The sequence below is a fragment of the Myotis yumanensis genome, unplaced genomic scaffold (genome assembly GCF_028538775.1).
Source record: "Myotis yumanensis isolate MYYU_CA2020_CCGP unplaced genomic scaffold, mMyoYum1.0.hap1 SCAF_16, whole genome shotgun sequence".
NCBI classification, from domain to species: Eukaryota; Metazoa; Chordata; class Mammalia; order Chiroptera; family Vespertilionidae; genus Myotis; species Myotis yumanensis.
The window spans coordinates 53471348-53491232 of record NW_027223767.1 but is presented as its reverse complement, the minus strand read 5'-3'; the positions used below and the strand labels follow the sequence as shown (position 1 = coordinate 53491232).

The following is a 19885-nucleotide window of genomic DNA, read 5'->3' as shown; positions in this document are numbered from 1 at the left end:
GGGTCAGGGAAGCACCTCTGAGGCGGTCCCCAGCTCTGCTGCTCTGCTGAGCTCCGGGGGCAGCTGGGGCCCAGCACCGTGTTTGTTTTGCCACAAGCAAGGGATTTCTGTGAGGCTGCGGGCGTCACACCTGCCCTGGCCCGGGCCCCGGTGACCTCATCCTGTTGTGGATGTGGGTGGTGGGTGACAGTGGGAGGGGGCAGCCCCGTGGGAGGCAGCCACGCTGGGCAGAGCTGCACCCACTGCGTTCCGGCCTCTGCTGCTGCCTGTGCACTGTTCCTCCCCAGCCCATCTTAGGGTGAAGGCTCCTGCACCCCATTACAAAGTAAACCTCGGGGTTAATCAGTGTGCTTCCCCTTAACCCCTCCTGGGAAATGGGCTTCCTCTCTCCAGGTTGGAGGGGGTGGACCAGGTGTGCCAAGGCCCCTCAGGCCTTCCCTGTTTTGACCTTTGATGCCCTGCTCCCGGCACTGCGGGGGGCCTGGGGGGAGGGGGTGGCGGGAGTTCTGGGAACAGGGTTCCTGGGGGTCTGGAGACCCCAGACCAGAAGTGGGGACGGGGACTCAGGCCAGACTCCACCATCCGTCCTGGGACCTTGGCCACAGCCCTTCTGGCTCTGGGCCGACAGTTCACTGACTGATGGAGGCCACGTGGACTGCCCCCTCCCTGGTCCCGCCCAGCACCCCTCTGCCTCCCCCCAGCACTCCCCCTCCCCCCCCACCAGTGCCCGTTGCCCACAGGAGCCTCACCCCTGACCCCCGACCCGCCTTCCAGCTGGGGAGTCCCTCACGGCCACAGACATGCTATGCAGGGTCAGGGCTGTTCTCAGGTTAAAAGCCAGAGCCCCAGGGGCTGCCCAGCAGTGCTGCCTGGGAGGTAGCCCAGCCCCCTGCCATGCCCAGCCCCGGCCCCAGGATCGGCCGCTGTGCTGCTCCTGCCGGTGGCCCCACCACGCCTGATGGCACGCAGGTCACCTGGCCCCTGTCTCTGTCCTGAAGGCGAACCAGTCATGGTTCTAGGGCACCGGGCTCTGTGCGTGTTGCCGTTTCTCCCAAATTCACGCGGGCGGGAGGAGCTCACGTGCTGCCACACGCCCTACAGGCACCAGCCCCGAGAGGCTGCTGAGCTCTGATCCCGGTGGACGACCTGTTTCCACGTTGGGACTCAGACACGAAGGGAGCCAACTCGCATCCCTGTCAGCACAGAGGTGGCCGCAGGCCCCACGCCTGGCTCTGGTCTGAGCCCGGCGAGCGGATGGAGGGGTGCCCCTTCCTTATCTTGTCCAGACTCGGGGGAGTGGGAACCCTGCAGAACCTGTCAGAGCCCAGTGCCTGCCCCTGGGAGGTCGTGTCTCAATGGACAGCAACAAGGATTGCAGGGTCAGCTGGGAGGCGTGTGACAGGCGGGGAAGGGGGGGCAGGGTGTCTGCCACGCTCCTCCCCTCTAGCTCCTTCTTGTCTTAAAGAGCTTCGTGTGATCGCTCTTGCCCAGTGATGCCGCCTGCTGGGTGGGGCAGCTGGGCGTGTGGTCAGCAGGCTGTGACATCAGGGATCCAGGTGGGCCGGTGGCTGGCAGCCTCCCCGCCTCTGGCCTGAGGACCAGATGCCTGGGGGAAGCACTGGACTGCGGTGCGGGTGGTGAGCATCCTCCTCCCCGCAGGGCGTGCCCGAGGACCTGCTGCTCTTCTACAGCCACCTCAGGAAGGGCGGCGGTGTCAGACGGGTGGACCAGAGCCTGCTCCTCTACCGCTACCACCCCGGCGCGGCCACGCACTCCGTGCTTGAGTACGCGGTCCCCAGCCAGGGCGGGGTGGGGTGCTGTGGACTCCGGGGGCTGGCTGAGGCCCAGGGTCCAGTGTGAGGTGAACTGAGACGGAATTCACGCGTACGAGGTGGGCCCTGCACACTCTGATGTGGCTGCAGGGGGCTAGGCACCCTCTTCCTTCACCCCGACCGAGAGAAGGCTTCGGTGGGCAGTGGTTGAGCCACACCCCTACTTGGGCATCACAGGGAAGCCAGCCCCCTCCCTGCCTCCCTTCTCCCCTGTCAGGCACAGCTCCAAGGCCGCCTGAGCCTCTGCACCAGCGTGCGAGGGAGGCCGGCTGCTGGGACGGGCAGGAGGGGTGCGGGCCCAGGTGGCCTGGAAAAAGGACGAGTGTCTTTCTTTAGGTTGAACCGTGTGTTCCGTCTGTGTCACATATATGTGTGCGTGTTACGTGGGCCTCACATGACTGGGTGTGCCCCTCGGCTCCTCACCATCATGCTGCTGCTCCCTTTTGGGGACTCCAGGCAGGTCAGTCGTCAGGGACCCTCTGCACACCAAGAGCGTGAGGCAGGGACCCGCACTCGCGTTTCCAGAAGCCGAGCCGACTGTCCTTTCCCTGGAAGGTGTGGGACCCTCTGTCCTGGGAGGTGTGATGTCCACTTCCACTGAGGTCACGGGCGCCGCGTCATGGTCACGTGGGTGCGATGCCAACTTTGCGTGTCGTGTGTGGGTCCCAGCAGCGACGTCCGCACTGACTGGAGGTGCTGCTCAACGCGAGAACGTACAGCTGGACAGGCCCTGATCCTCGTCCTGGTGGTGTCTGCATTTGACACGGTAGCTTCAGGGAAGCGCCATTGGGTTTGTTGTCATGAACCTGACTCAGAGCAGAACCTCACCGAATTCAAGGGAGAAGCAGACAAACCCACAGTGAGAGCTGGAGTTTCTGAGACTCTGCCTCAGTCTCGGATAGAAATGGGGCGTCTGTGGATGCCGAAGACTTGAGCAGCTCTGTCAACCAGCTTGACCCAACCTGCCAGTTATGGAGGGAGCAGGTTACCCAACTGCAGAGTGTACATTCTGCTAACGTGCAAGATGGGCAATACTTTGGATCAATAAACAAATCTGAATAAATTTCAAATCGAGATCATACAGGATCTGTTTCATGTCCACACAGAAGTAAATTAGAAATTATTAAGCCATTTTGAAAAGCCAAAATACTTGGAAATTGAGCAACCAAGGGGGAAAAATCACAAAGGAAATCACAAAATTTTCACTTTGATGAAAATTAAAATGTTTGTAGAATTTAGGTAGAGTTTTTAGTAAAATTTTATGGCTTTTAAAACTTAGAAGATACTAAGCAATTATTTGAGTCTCCACCTTTAAAAGTTACTAAAGTAATAGCAAAATAAACTCAAAGTCAACAGAAAAATAGAAATGAACAGTGGAAGAAGGTGAAATTGACATGCACAGCCCTGGCCCATGTGGCTCAGTTGGTTGGTGCATTGTCCCTACACCAAAGGGTGGTGGTTCGAGTCCCAGTCGGGGCACACTGTTTCTCTCTCACATAGATGTTTCTCCCTTCCTCTCCCTAAAAATCAGTTTTTAAAAAAAAGAAAAAAAAAACACAAAAAAAAGGGACTGTCAATACCAAAAAAAAATCAGCAAAACCAACAACTGTTCAAAATAAAATCAATAAAATTGACACATATCTCTAGCAAGGTTGATTTTTAAAATACAGGTTACCAATATATTTGGAATGAAGGAGACCACTCTAGATCTGAGATATTTTAAGTATAAATAAAAATTAAAAATTAGGCTTGTAATTTTGAAACTTTCCATAAGGAAAAGCCAAGCTCAATGGGTTTACTGATAGATGCGTTCTACCAAAGATTTCAGAAAGAAAGGATACCACCTACGATCCGTGCACTTCACTGTGTAAGTTACACTTCCTTTAAAATTTAAAAACATCTGGCAGTGACCACAGCGCTCTCCGGCCCGCGGTGTGGCTGCTGCCCGGGTATCGGGGAGGGACCAGGCAGCAGTGCTGTGTCCTCATCCTGTTTGCATGCCATACTTGTCTTTTATTTTGGGACCCCCCCCCCCGCCCCCATTTTGCAGCACGAGGCTTTGCCACCCACAACACGAAAGAAGTGATCTCATGTTAGTTTCTGTATGGATTAAAGTCTTTGCGCTGTGAGTGGGAAACCTCCCAGGGTAATGGGCTTAATTATGCCCTGAGGTTTGTCAAGAACTGGATTCCTTCAGACTCTCTCCCCAAAAGCCCTCTTTTGAGTGGGCGCCAATTCTGGTCCTTTGTATATTAAATTAAGAATGGTCAGCACTTGCGTCATTTACCGGTTGTCACTGACATACTTCAGACACCAACAGGCAGGAAGGAAAGTCTAATAAAGCCTGGCCCACCCCGACCCCTCGCGCTCCCGCAGGCTCTGTCTCCTGCCCAGCGGCCACCATGCCACTCCCTCCACTTCCTCACGCGTTCACTGTGTGTAATTTCTCTCTATACAATACCCTTAACCTCTTTGAAATGTTATGTAAACGGTAGCTTTCTGCTCATTCTTTCTGAAAATTGTACGTTGCTTAACTGGAGTTGAGCTTGTGTCCCTTCGGCGTCTCTGCCTCCCGTTCCAACTCTGGGCCTGCTGTGCCCAGTGACACTGCCCCTCCTCCCCAGAAAGTTCTGGAAGTGCTCAGCTGTGGGTTTGGGGAAACCAGTGCTCTGGCCCCTGCGCTGCCCTGCCCTCGGGTGAGGACACTGGTCCCCAGCAGGCAGGGGCGGGAAGGGCACGAGTGTGAAAACGGCTCTGGAAGAGGAACGGGCCCAGGGCAGGAAGTGCCCACGCACATGTGTCCGTGGCAGTTTCTCAGTCTTGTCAGCTCACCGTGTGGTACTTTCAGACAGAGACCCTGAGATGATTCCAGAGACACCGGGAGGTCGTTTAATGCCCACATTCCTCTGAGCCGTTTGGCTCTGTCCCTCCCTCAGGACAGCCTTCCCGCCAGCCCCAGGGCTGGTGCGGTCCCGTGTGGGCCCATGCCACCCCAAACCCCGAGGCTCTGAGCCGTGTCTGGTTGGCAGTACTGATCTGCTCAGAGACCTGGTCTGGGCCATTTCATATCCTTGTAAATGTCCACAAAACTGTGGGCATTCTGGTGGGCGTCTCATTCAGTATGTACCCCAAATGGAAGAAGATGGGCTGGTTAGAAAGAAGCAGTTCAAGTCCCAGAAGTGGGGAGGCCCCGTGGCTGCAGCCCCTTCTCACCTGCTCGCCCCGTGGTGGGGAAGACAAGAGCCAGGGTGCCCCCCACTGGCGGGGCCCCAGGGCACCTCCTGTTTCTGCCCAACGCAGGAACCGAGGGCCCACTCGGTGCCTTTCGACACTGAGCTGTCCCACCCGCATTCCTGACTTGAAAGAGGAAAAGTGTTAAGAGGGGCGTCTTGCTCAGGACACCATCCATTCGCTGGAATTCACCTGCATGCGGCCCCCTGTTCTCTTGTCCTTAGAAACTTCTTCCATTTAATTTTTAAAAATATATATATTTTTATTGATTTCAGAGAGGAAGGGAGAGATACAAACGTCAGTGGTGAGAGAGAGTCATTGATCAGCCGCCTCCTTCATGCCCGTCACTGGGCATGTGCCCTGACTGGCAGTCGAAGATCCATAGGTCGACAACCACTGAACCACGCCAGCCGGGCTTCGTTCATTTTCTTGGATGCTGGCAAAGCTGCGTGTTGTGTGGCCAGGCCTGCGTGGTGTGTAATTGGCTTGGAGTGTGTGTAGCTTGTGTGTTTCTTTCTGAAATGAGGTGCTAAGTGCCAGGATTAGGGAGTCAGCACTCTGTAACCCCCTGTAATGCCCACCAAGCCACTGCCCCAGGTGACGAAGACCAGGGCATACGTACCGAGGGGACGTGAACCGAGGGGCCTGGCAGGCTGGGTGGGGCTGAAGGGTCACAGCCTCCCTCCACAGGGCCACCATCTGGACCCACCGAGTCCGCTTCCTGGAAGAGCGGGCTTTGCCACACTGGGCGACCTTCACCATCTGGAACGCAGGCAAGCAGGGCCGCCGGCTCTACCGTAGCCTCACAGCAGGGGCGAGGCGCAAGGTGGGCGCCCCCTCCCCGGCCCCCCTTCCCCTGCACCCTCCCCCACCCCTGTCCCCACCTCTACCCCCACCCCCCACCACTGTCCAAGGCTGGCGTCCTATGTCCTCCCCAGGTGGTTGCCTTCTGCGACGTAGACGAGAACAAGATCAAGAAGGGCTTTTACTGCTACGAGGACTCTCAGGTGTGGAGGCCCCTGGCGCCCCTGAGCTGGGGGCTGGGTCCTGCACGGGTCGCCACACTACACCTGGTCCACCTCTAAGACGCCATCCTGGACAGGCCACCTGGGCCCAGGCAGCTGCAGACACAGCCCCCAGACTCCTGGGGCGGGGGGCTGGGGGGGTCCCAGTGTAACCTGTGCCCACCCCATCTTTTCACTGGAGAGCCCTGCTCACAGGTCCAGGTCTCCCACCGCCCACCTGGGTGGGTTCCGCGGCGGCTGTGAGGTGGCTGGGCAGGGTGGCTGGGTCCCGGGTCTAGCCTGCGCTGTGCAGTTGGGAGTGGTACAGGGCTCAGGTGACAGAAGGAGCGACGCCCACGCCCTCTTGTCTCAGGAAAAGCCCAAGCCCCGGGTGCCCATCCTGCACTTCCGAGCCGCCCGCCCGCCCTTCGTCATCTGCGTGAAGCTGGTGAGTGCTGGGCTGCGGGGCACGTGGGGCTGGGACACACCCTGGATCACCAGGCGGCTCAGCCTTTAGGAGCTGGCTCCCAGGCTGTGCTGGGAGGACAGCCTGATGCCCACAACGTGGCCAGGCCAGGGGACGCCCAGAGCCAGTTCCCCAGATGGGGGTGCGGTGCTCTCACTGGTTTTAAGATGCACGTTCTTGCTCAGGACACCATGAGCCTGAGCCCCTTCCTGTACTGACTGGGCATGTGGAGTCCCTCTCCTGTGGTTTCTAAGCAGCTTCTCCCTTTACTGTGGGACTGTGCCTCCTGCCAGCGTCAACGCCATCCATACCTGCTGGGTCATCACCCATTGTTGGCTTGTCTGGCCTTTTCATTTTTAAAAAATATTTTTTTTTATTGATTTCAAAGAGGAAGGGAGAAACATCAATGATGAGAGAACCATTGACCGGCTGCATCCTGCACACCCCACACTGGGGGTCAAGCCCACGTCCTCAGCATGTGCCCTGACCGAGAATTGAACCCTGACCTCCTGGTTCATAGGTCGACGCTCAAGCACTGAGCCATGCTGGCTGGGCTGGCCTTTTCATGCTGTTAACGGGCTAGGTCAGCTGATGGAAGTGTCCAACTGCACTGGAGTCTTGTTCAGGGGGCCTTCCAGTCCGGAGCAGGCCTGCCTTCCTGCTGGCCCCTCTGCAGGCCCAGGGCTGGCAGCCTTGCCCACGACCCCGGGCCACACTCAGGCGGAGCCCAGTTTTCCTGTAACATCTCAGGAGCAGCACGGGAACGGAAGGGGGGGGGGGGGCGTTGAGCATGGACAGCAAGTGGAGGACAGGATCTGGACATTTCAGATGTTTTCCAAGTGGAGTGGTTTTCATTTATTTTTAAAGTATACTTTTGATTTCAGAGAGGGAGAGAGAGAAACATCAATGATGAGAGAATCAGAGTGGTTGTCATTTAAATACGTGTAGCAGCGCCCAGTAGTCGCAGGAGGAGGAGGAGCGTGACGGCCCAGGTGGGCATAGCCAGGCCGATTCCCGCGCTGGGCCTGACCCGCGCGTGACACCAAGGGGAACGAGCGTGGTAACCAAGCAGCACCGTCCCTGTCGCGTGCTGCCCGAGGCCAGGGACCCACGGGTGTGCCGGCTGTGTCTTTGGGAGCCAGGCTATGGAGGCAGCAGGGGTCTGGGATGAGAGACAGGCCTGGGAGGCCCCGGGGGCAAGAGGGCTTGGGGATAGGGATCAGGGCCAGGGCTGGGGTTACGTGGCCTGGCCAAAGCCAGCATTCCTGAACAGGCCACGCTGAAGCATTTAGGAACCTGCCCCCCAAGTACCGCCCGCCCCTGGGGTAACCTGTGACCGTGTAGGATCACATGCAAGTTCTGGACAGAGCCAGCCTCCTGGGTCCTGACCCTCTCTGATGCAGGGACAGGCAGCGCAGGAGGCAGGTAGATTCGTCAGCAGCTGGGTGAGTGGCAGTTTGTCCCCAGGGGCCACCTCCCACTTGTGTCCCCTGCAGAAGAGGTGGATGGGGGCTCCTGGTTCTGCCCTGGACGAAGGGGTGAGAAGGGACTATCCCCGAGTCCCTGCAGTGGGGTCAGCTGCCTCCGGGCTGTCTCTCAGGACCCCAACCTCCCATGTGACCCATCCTATAGGTGATTGTGGCCTCTCGCTTTCTGGTTCCTGTCCTGCCCCCCGGCCCCCAACAGTGCAGCACAAGTTCAGAGTGGACCTCCTGACAGGTGGCCACAGGGGGCCCTGAACCCGGGAGGGAGGCTCTGTGGGGACTCCACCTGCTGTTCCTCCCACAGGACCTTACTGGGGGTGCATTTGAGGACAACCTGAGGTCGCTGCACCTGCAGGAGGGCCGGGACTTCCTTCACTTCAGCTGACAGGCCACAGCAGCCATGGAGTCCTGCAGGTGACAAGGGATCGGGGGCCGTCGGGAAGGACAGCCATGTGGCCGTGTGGGAATGGCAGACCCCGCGTGGGAGACCTTCACCTGGCAGGGGGGCAGGAGGGGAGTGTTCTGATTGGGTAGAATCCACACCCTTATCGGGCACCTGACACGTGCCCACACACCATGGCCTCTTTGGAGAACATTCGCTACGTGGAGTGCCTGCGTGTGGGCACTGCCGTCTGGCGCCGTCTGGGTGGACGTGCGCTCACCCGTCAAAGTGAGCACCCTGGGGTGCAGCTACTGCACTTGACCTCAGGAGATGGGTGCGAGTCAGACCGCCCGGCGAGAACAGCTGTGCTCAGCACCCGGTGGTGGGGCATCAGGCAGCAGAGGGCAAGGGGCTCAGGGCCTGCCGGGGGCTGTGGCGGGAAGGGGGGCACGTTGGTTTCCTCTGGTCTCAGTTGGAAATGGAGCAAAAATTAGGGGAGCTGGCACGTACTGCCCACTTCCGGGGATGGACGGGCTGCTGCAGGCACTGGGCAGGAGCTGAGGTTGGATGGCTGGTCTGGCATCGTCTGCGTTCAGCCTCCCAGTCCTAGGACCCCACCCCTCCCAGTGGCCCCACCCAGGCCAGGAGAACAATCCCAAAGAGCTTTTCCCTAAATGTGGGGTCTCCTGGTCCCGCGTTCCTCTTCACGTCCGAGACCTTCCGCTCAACCCTTTCCTGCTGCTGACGCCCACCCACAAGGAGACAGCTTGTCACACCTGGGAAGGGTTTGCACAGGACTGTCCCCACAACAAAGAACCAGCCAGCCCCGATGTCAACAGTGAAAAACCAGCCACAGGCTGGAGAGCCCGTCCTACCTATGGCTTGACTGCTCTCGTTCTTGAATCCCTTCCACTAGGCGCTCAGTCCTGCCACGTGGAGTCGTGTCCTCAGCACCAGGGCGAGCCGATCCAGCCTCTCGACTCCTCGGCTGCTGGGACTCGGGCAGCAGGGGCACCGCCGTGTGCACAGCAGCCAGCGGGGGAGCCCGTCCTGTGTGGACCGCTGGGCCTCCGCATCGAGGACGGCTGCCTCCCAACAAGTGTGGGCGCCTGCACGGTCCGCATCCCAGCCCCCGGGACACAGGTCCCTCCTCTCAGGGTCTCCTGACTCTGCCTACACGTTTCCCGGCTGTTCTTCCCGACAGTGTCTGCAGGTCGTCCTGTCCGCGTTCTCTCCTCAGCGGTGTCCACGAGGCTGTTTAATCCATGGAGCATTTTGTCTTTAAGCTCTTCTTGATAAACTCATTTTATATTTTGTATCTTTTGGGGTTTGATTCTAAAAATTTCTGGAATGTGAGCTTCCATTTTAAATTCTCTGTGGGACCAGCCAGCCTTCGCTCAGAGGGGTAGTGGGTTTTGTTCATCGGCCCTTGTCTGGGGCTCATGTTCGAGCTGTGAGTGGCCAGGGGAGCGTCCTCCCTCCACCCCAGCACCAGGGGGAGCCTGAGACAGGGATGCTCTGGCCGCGCCTTTCTGGGAGGAGGCCTTGGTCATTCCCCCTCGTGCAGAGGGTCCCAGCTTCTCTTGCTTCCCAGCCCTCAGGTGCGCACGTGTGATCATTTGCTCTCGCCCGCTTCTGGCTACAGGGTAGGTTGTGAGAGCCGGGGATTCCCTCCAGACCCCTCACCTAGACTCAGGTGGGCAGGCAGAGCAGGAGGGAGCCTAGGACTCTCGCCGGCCTCCAGTTTACGCCCCATTAGGCTGCCCCCCATCACCCTCGCTCACAACAGCGTCAGACAGACATAGACTGCTCAGCACGTGATTTTATAAGACGTGGACTCGCGTTTAAACAGACAGAAGCACCGACACGGTCACTAGAGCACAGACGCCCGTAATACAGAGCGCCCGTGGTGATGAACTCCTCCGCACACGTTTCAGCCAGGGCCGGGGTCCTGCACCAGGTTTCTTGTCCTGAGCGGCATCTGGTGGCTCCTCCCAGCAGACGGCACAAGCGCTACTCGGCTCCCAGGACTGGCCTCAGCGGACAGCAGGCTGCAGAGCACATGACAGGGTTAGTCAGGACGGCCAGCACCATCGCCCGCCCCTCTGGGCCCTGCTTCCCTCAGGAAACCGAGTTTGGGCCTTTCCCCCGACATCCCAGGAGCTGACACTTGTGCTCCCTGACCACACCCATCTGAGTGCAAAGTTTTCCTAATAAAAACGAAAAAGCACATTTACTCGGGAAGCTGATACTGCGTGGCCTGTACACAAGGAGACAGGAGTGTCACCACGCTCCTCCTGCCACCTCTGCCCGAGACCCCTGGGGGCTGACAGATCAGCACCTGCCCTGCACCAGGCTCCCGGGGGGACTGCCATGTGGGTGCTGCCCTCCAGGGTCCTGAAAGCCAGGAGGACCCAGGTGTCTAGGCTGGAGCTCAGGACAGTAGCTCGTCGGAGCTGTTGGGAGGCCTGGCCCGGAAAGGACCCCGGGTGTCCCTGGCGCTGCCCGAGGGGGACGTGCAGTTACCTTGGGGACCAGCTGAGGTCTGGGCACCCCAAGGAGGTCACACAGGCGGTTCCGATGGACTCTTACGAGCAGGAGCTCCAAGTCCCTGTGGGGAGAGGACAGATTGGCTTCAGCTGCAAGAAAGGCCCACTCGCTTTAGTCAAACCTGCCAGAAACCTTAGTTTTTATTTTTTAAAATATACTTTTATTGATTTTTAGAGAAAAGGGAAGGGAGAGGGAGACATGATAGAAACATCAACGATGAGAGAGAATCATTGATCAGCTGCCTCCTGCACACTCACCACTGGGGATCGAGCCCGCAACTCGGACATGTGCCCCCGACCAGGAATCGAACCCTGACCTCCTGGTTTATAGATAGGTCGACGCTCAGCCTCTGAGCCATGCTGGCCGGGCTGGGGGATTTTTTTTTTAAACAGAAAGGGATTAAATTATAGGGAAGAACCTTCCCCCTCTGCCCAACACAGAGGCAAGGCTGCGCACAGCAGCCCCCGCTGCAGCCATGCCACACGGACACAGCACATCCTCGCATCGGATGAGCCTCCCACACTGCACCCCACTGCGTCTGACACTGCAGCTTGGGCAGGAGCCCAGGCCCCGTGCAGCAGGCCGGGGTGCACCAGTGCCCATCGCGCCCAACGAGAAGCAAAAACATTTGCCCATTTCACTTAAAAAAACATTGCACTTGGTGGGGAGGGGAGTGTGGGGGGAGGTGCTAGAGGCGGTCAATGGGGGGAAGGGGACATATATAGTAATACTTTCAACAATAAGGACTTTTTAAAAATTTGCACATGAGAAAAATTTCACTTTGAAAATGTTGCCCCTGAGCAGCCGGGAGGCGCCCTGCTGCTCCATGTGTGGCGGGCACAGCCCTCTGGGTGCGAGGGGAGAGCCTGAGCTGGACGAGCGGGGAGAAGCCTGTTACCGCCGCCACCACGGCCGCCTCAAACCCAGAGCCAAGGCCGTCGAGGGCTGGGAGCCTCGCTTTTCCCGTTCCCTTTCCCTTCGGGGGCTTTGGGGAGAGACGGGGGGTCAGGAAGGGAGGTTGGCGCGACCCGCGTCCTGAGAAGGGGCGGAGCCGAGCACTCACCAGGCGGTGTCGCTGAGCACAGCCAGGACCTCGTCCAGGACGTCCGCGCCCACCACGCCGCTGTAGGTGAGCAGCATTTCGTACACCTGGCTCGCTGTCGTCTTGCGGATCTGGTTGGACAGAGCATTAGTGAGAGGGGGACCCCGGAGTCTGACTGAAGCCTGAAGGACGTGCTGACCTCGGTCCTAACTGGGGAGACCTGGCCGTGACCGCATGCGTCCCCACGACAGCACGAGGCCCCCGGCCCCTGCGGTCCCTCCAGAGCCTGACAGGCCGGCCGAGTTCTAGGCGACGTGCCTCCTGAAAGACCTGCCCTCACAGGGACACGTCTCACCTGTTGCTGCCCTAGGACCCCCTGTGGGGACATTTCAGAGCCGGGGCGCCAATCCCGGGCCACCCCAGGGTGTAAGCCAGCAGGTCGGTGGCCCGAGACCTGCCTTTCTGATGGGTGCTGCTGGAGGTGCGGGCTCCTTTCACCCTTAGGAAAAGGTGACGTGTGGGTTCCCTGAAGAGCATCCTTTCAGCCAAAGGCAGGGATTTCTAGGAAGCCTGACCCTGCAGTGGGCAGTTCTGGGTGAAGGCATCACTCGGTGTGCGGAGCTCCAGGACCCCCCGCCCAGGGCCTCCTGGGGGAACAGTCGGGGGTAGGTGTGGGGGGTAGGGCCTCACTGTGCATCACCTGCTGCCCCTCCAGGGCAGAACCCTCCCCCCAGAAAGACCGTGAAAGTCACACGGCAGCTGCTGCTCCTGAGACTTGAGGGTCCACACAGCGGAGGACACCCCACCACACGCCCCCTGCTGTCTCAGGAGGCGAGTGAGGCAGCGTCCCACCTGGACCAGGGCCTGCTCTGTGGCCGCTCGCCCCAGCACCCACGACACCGGCACCCGCAACACCGGCACCCGCGACACCGGCACCAGCGACAGTGACACCAGCGACACTGGCACCCGCGACACCGGCACCCCCGATACCGGCACCAGCGACAGTGACACCAGCGACACTGGCACCCGCGACACCGGCACCTGCGACACCGGCACCCGCGACACCGGCACCAGCGACACCGGCACCAGCGACACCGGCACCTGCGACACCGGCACCCGCGACACCGGCACCAGCGACACCGGCACCAGCGAGCAGAACACACAGCCGCACGTCCCTGGGAAACCCCGAGGGTGGGCTGCTGGTCACACACACTCACCACGGGGAACGGGTGGCAGAGCAGGAGCAGCAGCTGCAGCAGGACCTTCCTCCGCACGCCGCCGGGGAACTGCGCCATCCCACAGAACCTGCCGGCAGCGCACAGTGAGCGGCCTCGGCCCAGCCAGCCGCCCGCAGTGGCACAGATGCCAGAGCCGTGCTGACCCCAGGCCTCGGGGTGGCGCTCCAGTTTAGTCACCACAATCACTGCAGATCGAGGCATCCGGACCACTGTCCCGATCTGTCTAGATCTCCAGCGTCGGGACGCTCCGCCTCCCCTCAGGCCAAGGTCACGCGCGGTCAGGGCTGGGGACACGGCTACAGCTTCCCTCTGGTTCTCAGGACTCTACACGGCCTCAGGGCTTCCCACCCCCTCCCCGAGCCCGTCTGCGTCAGCCTGCGTGGACTCACACGGCGATGCTGGACCGCAGTTTCTGGACGTCCTTGGACTTGCTGGTTTCCGCCTTACAAAGCTCCAGCAGCTTCACACAAAAGGGGTGGCTGCAAGGACAGCACAGGCAGGGGTGTGATGACCAGGTCACCTTCACTGGCTCTGGTGCCGCGAGACCAGTGCCCATCAGGCCGCAGCAAAAGCCTGGCCCAGCGGGTGCGGCGGCCCAGCCGCTGGGGACCTCACTGTCCAGAGACCCTTCCCACTGGCTGCTGCCCTCTCACGCCTGCAAGGGGAGCGGAGTCCCGCCTGCAGCGTCGTCTTCTCAGGCCTCAGGCTCCTTTCACATGACATTTCAGACGCAGCATCCAGACCACAAGTAATGAGACCCATGGGGAAACTAGAAACTGCGTGGGAACCCCATGAGGACTGCAGCCCAGAGCCACACAGAGACAGCGGGCGGGAGAGGGCAGGCCCGGCAGGAACTGCAGGGAAGCGTAAGGGACCCTTCCGAGCTGGAAACAAACCAGATGCGAGGAGACACCTGGAAACTACAAAACCCAAAAACAGGTCCCGCACAAACACACGAGGCCGGGATGGCCCGTCTCAGACACCAGCAGGCGCAGACAGACCCGAGCGATGGCGCAAAGGCAGGAACGGCTGCTGGTGCAGGGGTGCAGCAGGCACAGTGGGATCCCCGAGAATTGGGGGTGTGGGGGGGGCTAGTGCCCCGAGGACAAAACCCCAAGAGGTGGACAGCTAAAAACTTCCTAGAACAAATGAAAACCAATGGAACCGCAGAGCTGAGTCTAACAAATCCCTATTAAGACACACGCAGAAAACCTGAGAGCCAGGCACATGAGAAGAGTAGCTACAGGGAAGCCAAGGAGGAAGTCTTACGAGGGGCAGAAACACCCAGCCTGCTTCCGAAGGCCCAGGCGTCTGGACCGGGGCGGGGAACGTCCAGCCCGCGGGCCGTGTCAGCCCAAGAAATCCTTCGGTCTGGCCCTGCCAAGGCATTAGGGGCAAGTTAATTAAGTGTTTGCCCAAATACAGAGGTCATGTTTACGTGGGTAATTCTGTGCGGCCCACCATGACGGTGCAAATATCCACGTGGCCCTCGGAGGAAAAAGGCTCCCCACCCCCTGGAGACAGAGAGGTGACGCCGAGAGTTACAGGAGGCGACGGAATAAAGGAAACACGTGTGTGTGTGTGTGTACACGCTAATCCCCACCTGAGTGTATTTTTTCCCACTGACTTTTTTTTTGAGAGAAAGAGTGGGAGGAAGAAGGGGGGGGGGGGGGGAGAGAGACAGAGAGAGAGAGAGAGAGAGACCAATTGGTTGGTTGCCTCCTGCACACACCCTGACCACCCCGACCAGGGCCGGGGATTGAATTGCAACCCAGGTATGTGCCCTGGACCAGGAAATGAACCTGTGACCTTTCGATGTGAAGGCTGACACTCCAACCACTGAGCCACACCAACCAGGCAAGGAGACATTTTTTAAGTCCTGAAATAAAACAGCTGCCTAGAGTTCTGTGAAAAACACTGCGAATGAAAACGAGAAAGCATTTCCCAGCAGACCTCACTAGGAGAAATTCTGAAGAATGTTCATTAGGCAGAAAGAACAAGACCCCAGATAGGGATTTGGGAGCAATGAGGGGCAAAAAAGTAGTAAAACTGAGGGTAACAAATACTAAAACAAAACAACAACTAAAAATGCAAATGGACCCATCATGTTCCAAGTCCTTGGAATTGTCCAGGAAGAGAGAGAAATACTGAAAATTAGACAGACAGGGTGACCATGAAGAGAACAGCAAAGAGGAAAAAGTCCCAAACAAACCTGAGAGGAACCAGCAGAGGCCACAGATGCCACACCTGGCGCCTCCACCCAGCTGGGCTCCGCTCCGTCCACTGCGACAGCCACAGGCCCGTCACTGCTCCCGCCTCAGCTGCCCAGCCAGCCTCACGGGGGGCATTTACAGGGCATGCAGAAACCGACCTGAACACACTAGGAAATTATCCCTAAAATTCTGCTCTCTGGCCTGATCGCTGTTTCTTTAAAAGATGAATCACGAGGCTTCAGCGGTGAAGCAGCCGACGCGGGAAGAAATGAACACTCACTCCTCCTCTGCCGTGAAGATGTCGAAGCAGCCGTTGGCCAGCATCTGGTCCAGCATCTTGAGCAGCGGCACGGACACCCTGCGGGGAAAGGACGTGCCGTGAGGCCCAGGGGCCACCCGAGGGAGGAAGGGAGGGCGTGTGGAGAGCGGGACACTCAACCCCAACACCGCCAACCCCCTCAACACCGCCAACCCCCCCCGACACCGCCAACCCCCCCCCCGACACCGCCAACCCCCCCCGACACCGCCAACACCCCCCCCGACAGCGCCAACCCCCGACACCGCCAACCCCCCCCCGACAGCGCCAACCCCCGACACCGCCAACCCCCCCCGACACCGCCAACCCCCGACACCCGCCAACCCCCCCTCCGACAGCGCCAACCCCCCCCGACACCGCCAACACCCCCCCGACAGCGCCAACCCCCGACACCGCCAACCTCCCCTCCGACACCGCCAACCCCCCCCGACACCGCCAACACCCCCCCCGACAGCGCCAACCCCCGACACCCGCCAACCCCCCCCGACACCGCCAACCCCCGACACCGCCAACCCCCCCTCCGACACCGCCAACCCCCCCTCCGACACCGCCAACCCCCCCGACACCGCCAACACCCCCCCCGACAGCGCCAACCCCCGACACCGCCAACCCCCCCCTCCGACACCGCCAACCCCCCCCGACACCGCCAACACCCCCCCCGACAGCGCCAACCCCCGACACCGCCAACCCCCCCCCGACAGCGCCAACCCCCAACACCGCCAACCCCCCCCCGACACCGCCAACCCCCGACACCGCCAACCCCCCCCTCCGACACCGCCAACCCCCCCCTCCGACACCGCCAACCCCCCCCCGACACCGCCAACACCCCCCCCGACAGCGCCAACCCCCGACACCGCCAACCCCCCCGACAGCGCCAACCCCCGACACCCGCCAACCCCCCCCGACACCGCCAACCCCCGACACCGCCAACCCCCCCTCCGACACCGCCAACCCCCCCTCCGACACCGCCAACCCCCCCCCGACACCGCCAACACCCCCCCCCCGACAGCGCCAACCCCCGACACCGCCAACCCCCCCCGACAGCGCCAACCCCCGACACCGCCAACCCCCCCCCCCGACACCGCCAACCCCCGACACCGCCAACCCCCCCTCCGACACCGCCAACCCCCCCTCCGACACCGCCAACCCCCCCCGACACCGCCAACACCCCCCCCCGACAGCGCCAACCCCCGACACCACCAACCCCCCCGACACTGCCAACCCCCCCGACACCGCCAACCCCCCGACACCGCCAACCCCCCGACACCGCCAACCCCCCGACACCGCCAACCCCCCCCGACACCGCCAACCCCCCCGACACCGCCAACCCCCCGACACCGCCAACCCCCCCAACGGTGCCACCACCCAGTCAAAACCCTGCAGGGGGTTGTCAACAATGGGAAGCCCCTTCTGAACTTTGTAAGAAACACAAAGGATCAAGGGAATCCCATGCCCTGAGAAGGAGGGGCAGGACGGCTAACACAGCTCCTCTTAGAAAGTTATGGTGAAGCTCAGGTTGTAAAGATGCGCAAACAGATCAGAACAGCCCTTTTCTCAGCGCTCAAGCCCACAGATCCAGCTTCCGAGGAGGCAGGACAGCTGCGCAGTGGCCCCACCAGAGACAACGCGTGCGTGGGCACCACACAGGTCAGACCCCGGAACTATACAACGTCCACAAGAAGCCACGAGAGAAAACCTTGAGTCAGGCAGAGACTTCCTGGATGTGACATGAAAAACACAGCCCGTGAGAGAACAAGTGGGCACATTGAGTTCATCAAGGTGTGCGGCACCTGCTGAGAGGGAAAGACAAGCCTGCCAGTCACACTCTGAGACACAAGGCCAGGGGCGGGGGGACCCCAAGGCCAGCAGCCGGAGAAGCCAAAACAGGCAAAGATCTGAGCAGACACCAGCACAGAGGACTCCCCCCGACCAGGACGCGGCTACACCCCCCACATCCCCACCATCACGGCCACGGCAGCGGTGAGGACAGACTGCAGGGGGCTGCACACGGGGTGCCAATGGGGCGCTGGGAACGCGCAGATGGTATCAGCAGGAATGTAAATGGCACTATCACTTTGGACAACAGTCGACAGTGTTTTTAAAGTTCAATACTGTCCAACCACGTGACCCAGCCAGTCCAGCCCTGGCCTTTGCCCAGGAGAAAAGGGGAGACGCCCACGGAAGACGTGTACGGGGGCGCTCACTGCAGCTCCAGCCGGGACGGCCTCCATGGGAAACAGCCCCCGCGCTGCCCAGTGAGCAGAGAAGCTCGGTGCCACCGCGCAACAGGACAGCGCCACCCCGTGCACCAGACAAGGTGCTGGACCAAGAAGCCGGCGCAGAGGGCACACGCGGCAGGAGTCCACGGAAAATTCTGGAAAGTGCCACCTATGCTGGGTTGGACCCTTGGGGCCGGGCATAGGGGAGGAGGAGGGCTGGGGAAGCTCTTGGGGTGTGGGGGTTGTGTCTTGACTATGCTGATGGCTCTGTGGAGGCCAACAGGACCCCCAATGGCACATTTCACGTGCATTTCACCAGACGTGCTCACATCCGGGCAGGAGAGCTGACGGCTGCTGCAGGCCCCGCGAGGAGTGGCCCACCTGCCCTGGACCATGTGGAACTGAGTCCGGCCACAACCCTCTTGGAGGGCTGGGTTCAGGGCCCTCAGAGTCCACGCTCTGCCTTCGTGGGAAAGCAGTGAGCAAAACCCTGCAGCAAAATGTTTAGAACAAAGAGCCTTTCTCACCGTGATGCCCAGCCCAGCTCACGGAGCGCCTGTGCCACTGCTCAGGGGCCATGGTCCGGGGCCACTACCTGGGGGAGCACACGGGCCCCTGGCACTGTCACCTTTACTTCCAACCTGTGCAAACCCCGAATCCCACAGGCCCAGAGTGCAGGCTGCCAGGGGCCCCGAGGCGGGTGGAGATGCCCCGACCGGCCGTGTCCATGGCCCGGGCCTGTGCCTGCCCCGCCGCGTACCTGTCGTTGAGAAGGTTGTCCTCGAAGACCTGCAGGAGGGTCCCGCTGAAGCTCTCCAGGGCCTGCGGGTCGTTCTGAATGCCCTTCATGTGCGTGAACAGGCTCTGGGTGGAGTGCCTGACCTGCAACACAGGGACCGTCCTCGTCCTCGTCCTCGTCCTCGTCCTCGTCCTGTCGTGAGGCCGCCCCGTCCCCGTCCCCGCCCCGTCCCCGTCCCCGCCCTGCCCCCGCCCCCATCCCCATCCCTGTCCTTGTCCTCGTCCCCGTCCCCATCCCCGTCCTGTCGTGAGGCGGCCCCCGTCCCCGTCCCCGTCCCTGTCCCCGTCCTGTCGTGAGGCCGCCCCCATCCCTGTCCCCGTCCCCGTCCTGTCGTGAGGCCGCCCCCTTGCCACCACCTCCTGCTGGGTCAGTCGCAGCAGCACACAGAGTGCCCGGTGGCAGAGGAGGCTGAGCCCCAGAGGGTAGGGCCCTTGCCGACGTCCGGCCAGACCAGCGTGAGCCGGACCACAGCAAACGCCTGACACGGAAACGCTCCCTCCAGGCGGCAGCACCGCCCGAACCCTCACACGCTGTCACTCAATGGATAGCCACAGTGGGGTGGTCAGGGGCTCCCCGGGAAACAGGGCAGGAGGCCAGAGCGAGGCCTGCAGACTAGAGGAAGGGAGTGACCCCTGCAGAGGAGCCACGCCGAGGCGGCAAGACTGGGAGCAGCAGGCAGCCAGGGGTCCCTGAGACTGGACGCCAGCAGCCACCAGCTGACAAGGAAGCTGAGACTGACGTTGGGGACAGCAGCTCTGACCAGCCCTGCCGCGTGCCCAGTGGCCTGGGGGCCGGCCACAGCTGGTGTCTGCAGGCAGCTGCCCTCGATCACCAAACGGAGAGGGTGAGTCCCGGGAATGAGTCAGCAGAAGCAGAGAACAGACCTAGACCTGCCCCACCCTGTGGGCACCACTTTTAGGACAGAATACAGGAGAATGCTATGTACTGATTTTTAAAGACAAAAGCACAATTATAAAGATGAACCTATGATGAACAAGCATGAGAAACAAACAGATTTCAGAACAAAGTGAATGACTGGTAACAAAAAATATACTAGTGTGTGTGTATGTGTGTATATATATATTGATTTCAGAGAGGAAGGAAGAGGG

The 19885-nt window shown here is 60.6% G+C and overlaps 2 protein-coding genes across 5 annotated transcripts in view; one reads left to right on the top strand and one right to left on the bottom strand.

Annotated features, from left to right (window-relative positions):
- B3GNTL1 (UDP-GlcNAc:betaGal beta-1,3-N-acetylglucosaminyltransferase like 1) overlaps positions 1–9717 on the top strand; it is a 30189-nt gene extending 20472 nt beyond the window's left edge. For 3 of the 4 annotated variants that reach the window (XM_070394138.1, XM_070394140.1, XM_070394141.1), the window contains 6 exons: positions 1660–1784; positions 5754–5889; positions 6002–6070; positions 6441–6515; positions 8322–8431; positions 9316–9717. In XM_070394138.1, coding sequence (XP_070250239.1) covers positions 1660–1784; positions 5754–5889; positions 6002–6070; positions 6441–6515; positions 8322–8402 — 486 coding nt within the window. In that variant the 3' untranslated portion in view covers positions 8403–8431; positions 9316–9717. The other variant, XM_070394139.1, reaches the window with a different exon arrangement.
- Positions 9718–10201: 484 nt separating this feature from the next.
- Positions 10202–19885, bottom strand: part of TBCD (tubulin folding cofactor D) — a 105494-nt gene continuing 95810 nt past the window's right edge. The window contains exons 33-39 of the mRNA XM_070394135.1: positions 18738–18859; positions 15723–15800; positions 13619–13708; positions 13209–13296; positions 12013–12122; positions 10926–11010; positions 10202–10450 (exon numbers count right to left, since the gene is read on the bottom strand). Of these exons, the coding sequence (XP_070250236.1) occupies positions 10436–10450; positions 10926–11010; positions 12013–12122; positions 13209–13296; positions 13619–13708; positions 15723–15800; positions 18738–18859 (588 nt within the window). The 3' untranslated portion in view covers positions 10202–10435. The remainder of the gene's footprint in view (positions 10451–10925; positions 11011–12012; positions 12123–13208; positions 13297–13618; positions 13709–15722; positions 15801–18737; positions 18860–19885) is intronic.